This window comes from Salvelinus fontinalis, unplaced genomic scaffold, assembly GCF_029448725.1.
Source record: "Salvelinus fontinalis isolate EN_2023a unplaced genomic scaffold, ASM2944872v1 scaffold_2139, whole genome shotgun sequence".
NCBI lineage: Eukaryota > Metazoa > Chordata > Actinopteri > Salmoniformes > Salmonidae > Salvelinus > Salvelinus fontinalis.
The window spans coordinates 1-11,494 of record NW_026602348.1 but is presented as its reverse complement, the minus strand read 5'-3'; the positions used below and the strand labels follow the sequence as shown (position 1 = coordinate 11,494).

Below are 11,494 nucleotides of genomic sequence, written 5' to 3'. Positions count from 1 at the left end.
TAGCCAGGAGAAGCAGGGTCAACATCTCTACTCATGCCATAAGTGCCATGACATCTTTAGTAACCACAGAGAGATAAGACCTCTGGAAATCTACACCTGTTTAGACCCTGGAGGATATGGCTTCAGATGAGAGATGCAGAACGTAAAATCTTCAAACACATTGATATGCAAATTCAGAACCATTGTACACTGAAGTGGAGCATGCATCTGGTCTGAAGCATGTCAAAAGAGTGCAAATGAACTGGGACTGGAGGACTGTATCACATTTTAACTAAATTAGCATGTATCTGATGTAGCTACACTTATCTGTACTTGAATTGTGCTGTTTGAAACGTGCATTTCCAATAAAGCTTTTTAAATTGCAATTATTTGTGTCAGACAGATTTTTGTCTTAATTAATTACATCAGGGGTTCTTAAACTTTTTACAGCAAGGGAATATTATTGTACTGATATTATCTTACCTGTTATCAGTGGAGGGGGTTTATTCTGCTGCTCTGGAATGTATCCCACGGTAGGTGGCGGTAGTGAACCAATAAATAGTTGGATTGCTCGCCAGAAACCCAACCAGGCAGGCAGGCTGTTGTTACCATATAACGAGCAGACGCTTGTGAAAAGTACTAGCTACAAAATTGGCTAAATGCCTGTTGCTGTATACATAGCGCGCGCGTGTGTGTATGTTGCTAACCTAGCTAGTTAGTTAGCCATTAATAAAGTTCCTAACGTTACATCATGGCAGACGGCTGGAGCACCGACATCGGAGAGGTTGCCTACCGTTCCCGGGATGTTGTCAAAAACCTTACAATTAAGTAAGTTGCAGTTGGCCTTTGTGTGGCTTTTATTCCTTGCATTGCCATACAAGCAAGACACTGTCTTTAGCTAATGTTAGCTCTCAAAGCAGATGATGATAAACACCCAGTATATTGCTTGAGTTGCCTGAGTTTGCCATGAAAACATGGCATTTGTTTATATTTACAATGGTGTTTACAGGATCCGTATTCAGAGAGTCACCTTCGCAGCAGCCCTCTCTCAACACCTTCAGCAGCAGGTTTTTGACTCAACAGGAGAGGGGAGGCATTGAGCTGGACACCCTCAACTCACAGGCTCAATCAGGTATTAACACTGTTTTGAAACAGAAAGATGTTAGATGCTTCTTAGTTGAGTAGATGTTATTTTCGTGGTGGCTAGATATAGACCAGAACATCTTGGTTTTGTTTTCAGCTGGAGATGGTGAGGAGGAGTTAGTGGTAGGCAGGCAGGAGAAGCTGTTCAGTCAGGTAGGTCCTCTACCAGTGTCCTTATAACAAATAAGACTTCACTGTTTAGGATAGTTTGATGTTGCATAGTAAGGTGTGTGTGTGTGTGTGTGTGTGTGTGTGTGTGTGTGTGTGTGTGTGTGTGTGTGTGTGTGTGTGTGTGTGTGTGTGTGTGTGTGTGTGTGTGTGTGTGTGTGTGCGCACACAATATGAAGTGGTTTTGTTCCAGAGTGAGTCAGTATGCCAGACTCCACTGGAGAGACAATACCACAGAGATGATTGCTCTGGAGCGGGCAGACTGACCTGCAGGATTTTCACCTACACTGATTCTGACTGCTATATCAATTGGGAAGGGGTGGGTTTTTACTGAATCTCCATTTCTGTAATGGTTCTGTAACCACAGATGCTGGGAGAGGGGCAGCAAGTACTGCGTGAGGATTTACTAATAAATAGACATGAAACTAAAGAAGAACAGAGTCTGGACAAGAGAAACAAAACATTATCAATGCAGACACAGGAATGAAACTGAGGAAGTGACAGATATAGGGGAGGCAATCAATGACGTGATGGAGTCCAGGTGAGTCCGATGAAGCGCTGGTTCGTGTAACGATGGTGACAGATGTTTGTAATGATGAGCAGCCTGGAGACCTCGTGCTCCAGAGAGGGGGAGCGGGAGCAGATGTGACAATTTCATTATTCAAAACAAAGCATTTACCTAATTTCTGTCCCAAAGAAACGTGAGTGTTTTAAAGCTGTTTTTGATATACTCATTACAGGATTCCCAGAGTATGGTGACGCAGGTCAAGTCCAACCCTACCTTCCTGGCACATAGGATGGCCAATGTCAGACACAGACGACATGACAGACACCCAGTGTAGGTCCCTGTTACTCACCAACGTGAATTATTATTAAAGGGAATGTAACTGAAGCAACATGTCACGGCTATCTTCCTCTTCTTACTTTGAAGAGGTGTAGCAAGGATCAGACCTATACGCAGCGTGGTAGGTGTCCATGTTTTAATATAGAAAACTGAACATGAACACAAATACAAAAACGTGAACAAACCAAAACAGTCCCGTGTGGCACAAACACTGACACAGGAAACAATCACACACAAAATACCCAAAGAACATGGCTGCCTAAATATGGTTCCCAATCAGAGACAACGATAAACACCTGCCTCTAATTGAGAACCAATCTAGGCAACCATAGACTTACATAAACACCTATAATGAACACAACCCCAAAACTCTCCAAAAACCTGCTAGACAGTACAAACACTCTAGACGAGACAAAAGCACACAAACCACCCTCGTCACACCCTGACCTAACCAAAATAATAAAGAGAACAAAGATAACTAAGGCCAGGGCGTGACACAACATTGATGTGTGATGTGCTGCTTTGAAGACAAACAGTGTACCGGTATGTTCACATTACACCATACCCTTGTATGCAAAATGTGTTTGTGGTATTCTGTTGGTCTGCAGTGACAGCACCGTCCCCAAGTCCAGGCTGATTACCTGGGAGCCCTCGAAGGACTTTATGAAGATCAGCTACGTGGTCAACACACCTGTACAGACCATGCACATCATGGGGGACCTGGGACCACCAGGCAAGTGAGTAGCACAAGGGAAAAAACCACTATGTAGCCTGTGTACTTATTACACTGCTTTGTATGTAATAACTTTGAAGTACATTCCAATTCAGGAATTGAAAAGTGGCATTGTATTCTTGTATTCCTCAGACTTGGCCAAAACGAGAAGGAATGCTTGTTGTGCACGATAAGAGCAGATGGAAATGGAGTGATTACCATCAAACCAGACTTCAACAAAGTTGTTTCATCAGCAAAGGTCATCTCAAGTCTGATTTTATTTGTCACATGCCGAATACAACAGGTGTAGTAGACCTTACAGTGAAATGCTTATTTACAAGCCCTTAACCAACAATGCAGTTTAAGAAAAATAAGTGTTAAGTAAAAAAGAATTATTTTGGACCTAGACTTGGTGCTCCGGTACCGCTTGCCGTGCGGTAGCAGAGAGAACATTCTATGACTAGGGTGGCTTGAGTCTTTGACAATTTTTAGGGCCTTATTCTGACACCACCTGGTATAGTGGTCCTGGATGGCAGGAAGCTTGGCCCCGGTGATGTACTAGGACATACTCACTACCCTCTGTAGTGCCTTGCAGTCAAAGTCTGAGCAGTTGCCATACCAGGCAGTGATTCAACCAGTCAGGATGCTCTCGATGGTGAAGCTGTAGAATTTTTTGAGGATCGAGGACCCTAGAGGTGCCCCCGTGTTGAGGATCAGCGTGGCGGATGTGTTGTTACCTACCCTTACCACCTGGGGGCGGCCCGTCAGGAGGTCCAGGATCCAGTTGCAGAGGGAGGTGTTTAGTCCCAGGGTCCTTAGCTTAGTGATGAGCTTTGAGGGCACTATGGTGTTAAACGCTGAGATGTAGTCAATGAATAGCAGTCTCACATAGGTGCTTATTTTGTCCATGTGTGGAGTGCAATAGAGATTGCATCATCTGTGGATCTGTTGGGGCGGTATGCAAATTGAAGTGGGTCTAGGTTTTCTGGGATAATGGTGTTGTGAGCCATGGCCAGCCTTTCAACGCACTTCATGGCTACAGATGTGAGTGCTACGGGTCGGTAGTCATTTAGGCAGGTTACCTTAGTGTTCTTGGGCACAGGTACTACTATTACAGACTCCGACAGGGAGAGGTTGAAAATGTCAGTGAAGACGACTGCCAGTTGGTCAGAGCATGCTCGGAGTACACGGCCTGGTAATCTATCTGGCCCTGCGGCCTTATGAATGTTGACCTGTTTAAAGGTCTTACATAGGCTGCGGAGAGCATGATCACACAGTCATCCGGAACAGCTGATGCTCTCATGCATGTTTCAGTGTTACTTGCCTTGAAGCGAGCATAGAAGTTATTTAGCTCGTCTGGTAGGCTCGTGTCACTGGGCAGCTCTCGGTTGTGCTTCCCTTTGTAGTCTGTAATAGTTTGCAAGCCCTGCCACATCCGACGAGCGACGGAGCCGGTGTAGTATGATTCGATCTTAGTCCTGTATTGACACTTTGCCTGTTTGATGGTTCATCGGAGGGCATAGCGGGATTTCTTAAAAGCTTCCGTGTTAGAGTCCCGCTCCTTGAAAGCGGAAGCTCTACCCTTTAGCTCTGTGCGGATGTTGCCTGTAATCCATGGCTTCTGGTTGGGGTATATACGTATAGTCACTGTGGGGACGACGTCATTGATCCACGTATTGATGAAGCCAGTGATTGATGTGGTGTACTCCTCAATGCCATCGGAAGAATCCCAGGAACATATTCCAGTCTGTGCAAGGAAAACAGTTCTGTAGTTTAGCATCTGCTTCATCTGACCACTTTTTATAGACTGAGTCACTGATGCTTCCTGCTTTCATTTTTTCTTGTAAGCAGGAATCAGGAGGATAGAATTATGGTCAGATTTGACAAATGGAGGGCGAGGGAGAGCTTTGTACGCATCTCTGTGTGGGGAGTAAAGGTGGTCTAGAGTTCGGTTTTTCCCCCCTCTGGTTGCACATTTAACATGCTGGTTGAAATTAGGTCAAACTGATTTAAGTTTCCCTCCAGTAATGTCCCCGGCCACTAGGAGCGCTACCTCTGGATGAGCGTTTTCCTGTTTGCTTATGGCGGTATTCAGCTCAGTGAGTGCGGTCTTAGTGCCAGCATCGGTCTGTGTGTCGACAGCTATGAAAAATATAGATGGAAACTTTCTAGGTAGATAGTGTTGTCTGCAGCTTATCATGAGATGCTCAGGCGAGCAAAACCTTGAGACTTCCTTGGATATCGTGCACCAGATGCTGTTCTATCCTGCCGATAGTGTATAACCCGCCAGCTGTATGTTATTAATGACGTCGTTCAGCCACGACTCTGTGAAGCATAAGATATTACAGTTTTTAAGGTCCCGTTGGTAGGATATATGTGCTTTTAGTTCGTCCCATTTATTTTCCAGCTATTGTACGTTGGCTAACAGTACGGATGGAAAAGGCAGATTAGCCATTCGTCGCCTGATCCTCACAAGGCACCCCGATCTCCTTCTGCGAAATCTACATATTTTTTCCTACGAATGACAAGGATGAAGGCCTGTTCAGGTGTCTGGAGTAAATCCCTCTCGTCTGACTCATTACAGAAAAATTCTTTGTCCAATTCAAGGTGGGTAATCGCTGTTCTGATGTCCAGAAGCTCTTTTCGGTCATAAGAGACGGTAGCAGCAACATTATGTACAGAATAAATTTCAAACAATGCGAAAAAACTAACAAAATAGCATGGCTGGTTAAGAGCCAATAAAACGTCAGGCATCCTCTCTGGCGCCAGTACAACTTTATAAGTCCATGTTACGGGGTCCATGTTACGGGGAACAAAGATAAATTGTTTTTCTGAAGGGTTTGGTCACAGATCTGCCAGTTCAGATCAAATTCCACATCTTGTTGCCTGCCTCAGGACTCAAACCAGTGACCTTTCAGTTACTGGACTAATTCTCTATCTTCCACCTTCTAACTTATTTTTTTATTTCTCATTTATTTAACCAGGTAGGCTGGTTGACAACAAGTTCTCATTTACAACTGCGACCTGGCATCGGCGTCCTAGGCAAAGTTCCCTTTACACTATCCCATGTGCGTGTCTCATGATCTGTTAATGAAGTAGTCCTGCCTGTAAGTTTAATATCAGTGTCACCCTCAGCTCAGGAGGGCATTACATCTTGGTCTAATGGTCAAGCCACTGGTTTTTCCCATGGGAGGCCCGGGTACAGATCCTGCCCATGAAATATGCACACCTCTCCCAAAGCACAATTCCACTACCACCAATGTAGTGTTTTTTTTTTGCAAACAGCAATGGTGCAATGTCCCTTTTGTCTCAAACCCGGGTCTCCCTGCCCGTAGGCAAACAAATATATTTTAGTGAATTCAGGAGTTCGCCCCAAACAGGTTTTGAACCTGGGTCCATCAACTGTCAAGCCAACACCTTAAGTGCTACGCCAAGATGCCCAAACCTTTCGTTGAGGTCGCTCGGTGTTGGATTAAGGTTGCTACATTACCTCCTTCCTTGGGGAGAGCATGCCCCCACACTTCTTTATAGCAAGTCTCTCACATGTACACATCTTTGATGGCTTCACAGGCACTATCCCACTTCTGATACCAATGTAACAAATTTGGGGGTAGCTCCAACTGGGACTTGAACCCCGGTCCAGTGACTAGCAAGCCAACACCTTATCCATTACCTCAAGAGATCAGAAGGTGTTAAGTGTTGGGTTAAGCTTGCTACAATATATACTTATATAGGGCAATGTGTGATCTGGGTGAGGCAGCATTGCCACTAGTGCTCCCAACACAGCCAAACACCTTCTTAACCTTACCTAACCTAAAGTCAAATACATTTAGACAAACCACCATGTGAGCAGCAAGTTTAGGGTTAATGGAGTGAAGTTGGTGATGGGTAGGACCACCAGTATGAACTATATGTCTATGAAGGTATTACAAACGGGATGGATGCTCTTCATCAACACCATCTTTTCTGTGAAACTAGATATCAGCAATCAATCAACAAGACTAATGAAATGGAGCAAATGAAGACGTTAGATCTGCTAAAGGTAATATATTATATTCTGAAACTCATTTCTTAGTGGTAGAGCTTGTATATGATCTGTCAACCCTGAGAGGGACGCTCTCTCTCCTCCCCTTCCCCCATCTCTCTTTGCATGTGCCGGGGCGAAGTTTCCCCTAGATACAGATCTAGGATCAGCTTCCCCTCCCCAAACCCAACAAGGACCACTAGCGGGGGGAATTCAAACCTGATCCAAAGCCAGGGTCTATTTGGGGAACTTGTCCCATCCCCCACAACTCTACATGTGGATGCGGCTTTCTCCAGCTCACCATGCTCACAAAGAAAACAGCAGTGCATTTCAGCTGTAAGTATTTTGAAGTTATGAAAGAGATTTGCGTCAGTTCAAATCTGGCATCAGGACAAAATGTGATTCATAGTCACCGAATATATTTAAAGTATTTTAATTAAACTCAAACGATAAATGGTAAATGCAATTTTCATATATACGGGTTCACTGGATCTCCGCGCAGGGTAGATCAGAGAACTGTGGAATGTACTCAAAATAGTAGTTTTATACTATGACAAGTTTATTCTCAACTTGTCCAGTTGGCCTATCATAGTAGTGGTTTAGCATGGTTCATACTCTTGCTCCTCCTTTGTGGACCCCCAAACTTGTCCAAGCCCCTTGGCGTTTTCCTTCTCCACATCTGGTTGTTGGGTAGAGCAGCTCCATCTTGTGTCCCCCTCGACCATTCACTGAAACAGTTCCTAATATGGTATTGTCCAGTATTCTAAACTCCTGGTTGGTCTAGAGAGATGCACCCCTCCTTTCTCCAGACTGTCCACAGCTTTTATGGCCTGTGGTGGTCAGTTTTTACACACCTACCCCCCTCTGTATTATGTGTGTGTGTGCAACAAAACATAATTCACCTTCAATCAATATGCTAACAGCCTATAGTGCATAAACATAAATCCTAACAGTTACTAGCGATATTATTTTAAATTAATTTACCTAGCTTCGTTATTATTCAACAATAACTCGGCCAATGTAGTTGTAGCGGGCCACATTTCGTCGATGCATGGAAAAGTATTAGCTATGGTGAAGCATTATGTTAGCTAGCTAGCAGCATTTTTCCTGGCTATACTGATAGGTTAATTAGCCGGCTAGCTGCTAAAGGTTGCTGGAGTAGACATTGATACATTCCGGAATTGATTATTATTGCATTGCTTATGTTAATAAAACGTTTACTGTTGACAGGAGAACAAGAGGAGACAATAGGACGAGGTGGATAATTTTATAATAAGGCCGTTTAATTACATGTAAAGATATCTTAGTAAAATCTTGCAGCAAGGCTCTTCCAGTCTGACTCCTAGTGAATCGTCCGGGAAAGAGGCAGTTTCCAGAAATGTTCAGTACTATATAGACAACAAGCAAAGTAGGTAGATCTGCGAGTCCGGCCTTCCGGTTGGTCGATCTGGGTCTTGGGTAGTCCTGATCAGGCCTGGTGTCCACGTTCCATTGGTTCCTGAGAGTTCTTTGTCCTGAGGTCCAACCATGGGTTGGGTGTGTCTGTGGTTATTATGGGGGAGGGGAATTATGTGTGTCTATAGTTGGTGTCTTAAGTCCAGCATATATCCAAGAGAAATGAGGAGTATGTGTGTTTTTGTATAATATATGGCTTATGTTGAAGTGTAGTTATTGCTAGTTTCCAGTCTCTATTTCAATTTCTTACAAATATCTTTGCTATGATGTTTTAGATGTTCTCATATGAAAGAATTTTGTGTTGTGCATAAAGTTAAATTCCATAGGAGTAATGTTAAACTAGCTACTGGTAGCTAGCTACATTGTATTGCAAATGTGGTCCTAGCTCGTTAACGTTAGCTTTCCTGTGGCAGGACGAGTTATTTGCACAAGTCACAATGTGAGACATTTTGTTTAGAGGTGATTGTATTTTGAAATGGCAGCTAGGGATAGGCATTTGGAATATTTCACTATTCAAATATGGATATCCGGATGGTCCAAATACATTTCTTTATTTTGGGAAAATATGTTTTGTTTGCAGCAGGACTGGCAGAGACAGTGCGGTGCTAGAAGGGAAGGTTTGATTGGGAGAGACAGTTGTTTCTGCCATAGGTAATCTGTCATACTATACATTTATTAAAGACATGTCTATTTTAAAATTGTTCTCGTCAGAATGTAGTAGAGTTAAAATGGTTATTCCATCAAACTTCCAATTATTAGAATAGTACACAACGCAGAACAGAACAACCAGGTTGAGGGTCAGTGGCCAAAGCCCGCGAACAGGAATATTCCAAGTTCAGACAGAGGGGGGTAGTCAGATCGCTATGGTCGCCAGGAACTTTACTTTTGGTGTCTATTTTTAATTGTTACGCTACTGGTGCTGCCTGTTGATGTTAGGTAGGCAGCTACAGTAGCTGAATGATGTTAACATCTTCGGGTTTTATTTCATTAAATGTATTTTATTTCATCCGTGTGCTTGTCACCTACTAACACCCTGGTACTACCCGTAGCTCCCGCTCTCCTCAGTCCGAGAAAACACTGAGAGAGAAAGGTATGTGTTGTAGATTACTCCTTTGTAGAACTCCATAACGTGAAATAAATAAAACATCCCAAGGTTAATGCTGTAGATATTGTTATAAGGGGGTGTGAGGCTATTGAAACATGTCACTCAGAGTTTTATTGTTGTTATTAATGTAGTTTACAGAGTGCTAAAAGTGCTGCTGTTGCTAGCTAGCATGCCTTTCTGTGATGCAGACGGTTAGCTAAGCTGCCGACTGGTGTTGGCGTTGCATTATGGGAGATGTAGTTTGGTCCTCTAACGTCTGAATGGAATATATATGCGATTTCACGTTTTAACTTGTTTATGTTGCAGTGTTTTTTGTACATGAGTTGTTGTATTTTGGTACTGTCAACACTGAAAGCACCTAGCAATGTATTGGGGATGTGAGACAGGATATGTGTTTTGCCTTTCTTCATGCTCCTGTGTAGAACAACTTGTCAGATGGAGCATTGGAGACTGATGTGTTCCTGTCCTGTCTTTTCACAATAATATTGCAGATCAACATAAAAGCCTAAAAGACAGCCGTGGTGTCGCTCTTCATTTCTTGGTTCTCCTGTGGTACATAAGAAACCCGCTACAAGAACATGGATAAAAGCAGGAATCTCTCGTGCCAAGGTATGTAGCCAACCGTCAACCACCCCCCCATTTCCTGCATTTTAAAGTGGCAATCGGCAGTTGCAAAATCAATTTTTGGACATGCAATTTAATGATATATAACCATTGATTCTTGAAGAATATAACTTATAATGCCTCATGAGCTTCGTTCAACTGTTGTACCCCATCAGAACTCAACATATAAGCATGTTTTACTTCAATGTGGGTAAACAAAATGTAAACAAACACTATATCGCCTCAAAACATGGTTAAACATGAATCAATCCACTAATGGGAGGGAAATGTAGCCTCAATTAGCTGTTATTGGCAGAGAGATCTCAAACTCTTTGTTATTGGTCTATTAACTTAGACCACCTGGGGATGTCACCAAGCAAGCCACCAATGCAAAACCTGCTGATTTAGAATGTCTTATGTAGATTGTATTTTCAATCAGCAACTATCAGGAAGTTACACTGATACATTTTTTTCATAGATTCATCAGCTGTTATACAAATATGATACAAAACACCAGCTGAGTGGCACCGGCTGCATCAGTGAGTATGAACCTGACAGCGAAAGCTCGAGTGACAGGTGTTCAGAACTTACTCGGCCTGGTAAATTTGTGATGGTAGACACCGGCTGCTTTCGTAAAGCAAGGGATCAGCCGCAGTCTACCGTCAAACTTACCAGGCTGAGTGAGTTCTGAACAAAAATGTAATGTTGTTGCTTGCTAATATGTGGATTTCTTGTTACTCTTATGTATGTTCCATCTTTTTGTGTTTTACAGGCAAGCCTGGGAAAGAACTGAAAAAACGCACTAAAGAGTCAAGACAGACACCAGAAAGAGACCCAAGAAGACTTGGACGCAGGGTCAGAGGACAGCGAGGGATGTTCAGAAAACACTCAGTCCGGTAAGTTGGTGAGGGTACACTTTGAGACTGCTTACCTGACACGGAGGAAGTCTTTTCTTTTTATCTCCTCTCCCTTACCTCCCTATGCCCTCCTCCCCTATTGTGTTGGACCATCATGTGTTTTAATCTTTCCTTTGTTTGCGATTAGGTTTGGAGAATGACTGCTCAACCCAAGAGGCCTAAGAGCAGCTGTGAGAGAGCATCAGTTTGGAAGCATTTGGGAAAATGTAGTGCTAAAGAAGGTTCCCGGCAAAGAGGATTGCCTGTTATGGGTAAGAGCCAGCTCTCAAAAAAGAACATGTAAAGACAAAAAAACCTGGTGCACAACAAAATGCAAACATACAAGGCTCTCCGCAGCCAGTAAAAGGCTAGCATGCCACGAAGCTGAAGTTCACACAGGTGAATGGGAGTGTTGTAAAAGACAAAAAGCTTTTTAGACATAGCTCTAAAATGCAGGTCCTAGTTGAGCTTGTGGGCTTGTTCTGCTCTTTTTTTCTTTTGTGGTGGAAAACTTAAGTGTGTCGAGCATAACACGTCAACCCTGTTACCAATAGATAAAGGCTAG

General features: G+C 43.3%; 1 protein-coding gene and 1 long non-coding RNA gene across 6 annotated transcripts; both read left to right on the top strand.

Moving 5' to 3' along the window:
- Positions 1 to 606: 606 nt before the first annotated feature.
- Positions 607 to 4,645, top strand: LOC129850609 (tectonic-like complex member MKS1). 2 transcript variants are annotated; one of them, XM_055916925.1, is made up of 6 exons: positions 607 to 807; positions 989 to 1,111; positions 1,220 to 1,275; positions 2,031 to 2,128; positions 2,743 to 2,871; positions 3,000 to 4,645. In XM_055916925.1, the coding sequence occupies exons 1-6, from the start codon at positions 783 to 785 to the stop codon at positions 3,154 to 3,156; spliced, it is 588 nt and encodes a 195-aa protein (XP_055772900.1). In that variant the 5' UTR covers positions 607 to 782; the 3' UTR covers positions 3,157 to 4,645. The 2 variants fall into 2 exon arrangements, 1 of the variants encoding a protein (XP_055772900.1); XR_008758816.1 differs by lacking the exon at positions 1,220 to 1,275 and having other exon boundaries at positions 608 to 807.
- Positions 4,646 to 5,683: 1,038 nt separating this feature from the next.
- LOC129850610 (uncharacterized) lies at positions 5,684 to 11,201 on the top strand. 4 transcript variants are annotated; one of them, XR_008758818.1, is made up of 8 exons: positions 5,684 to 5,914; positions 6,825 to 6,888; positions 7,013 to 7,206; positions 9,375 to 9,415; positions 9,922 to 10,039; positions 10,512 to 10,572; positions 10,806 to 10,929; positions 11,078 to 11,201. It is a non-coding gene; the product is annotated as an uncharacterized LOC129850610 (long non-coding RNA). The 4 variants fall into 4 exon arrangements; XR_008758817.1 differs by having other exon boundaries at positions 5,684 to 6,888; XR_008758819.1 differs by lacking the exon at positions 9,375 to 9,415 and having other exon boundaries at positions 5,684 to 6,888.
- The last annotated feature ends 293 nt before the right edge of the window (positions 11,202 to 11,494 follow it).

Coding starts and splice junctions, on each gene's coding strand:
- LOC129850609 (XM_055916925.1), top strand. CDS start 783: ATGTTGTCAAAAACCTTACAATTAA. Junction 1,112..1,219: donor CAACTCACAGGCTCAATCAG/GTATTAACACTG, acceptor TTTTGTTTTCAG/CTGGAGATGGTGAGGAGGAG. Junction 1,276..2,030: donor AGGAGAAGCTGTTCAGTCAG/GTAGGTCCTCTA, acceptor TACTCATTACAG/GATTCCCAGAGTATGGTGAC.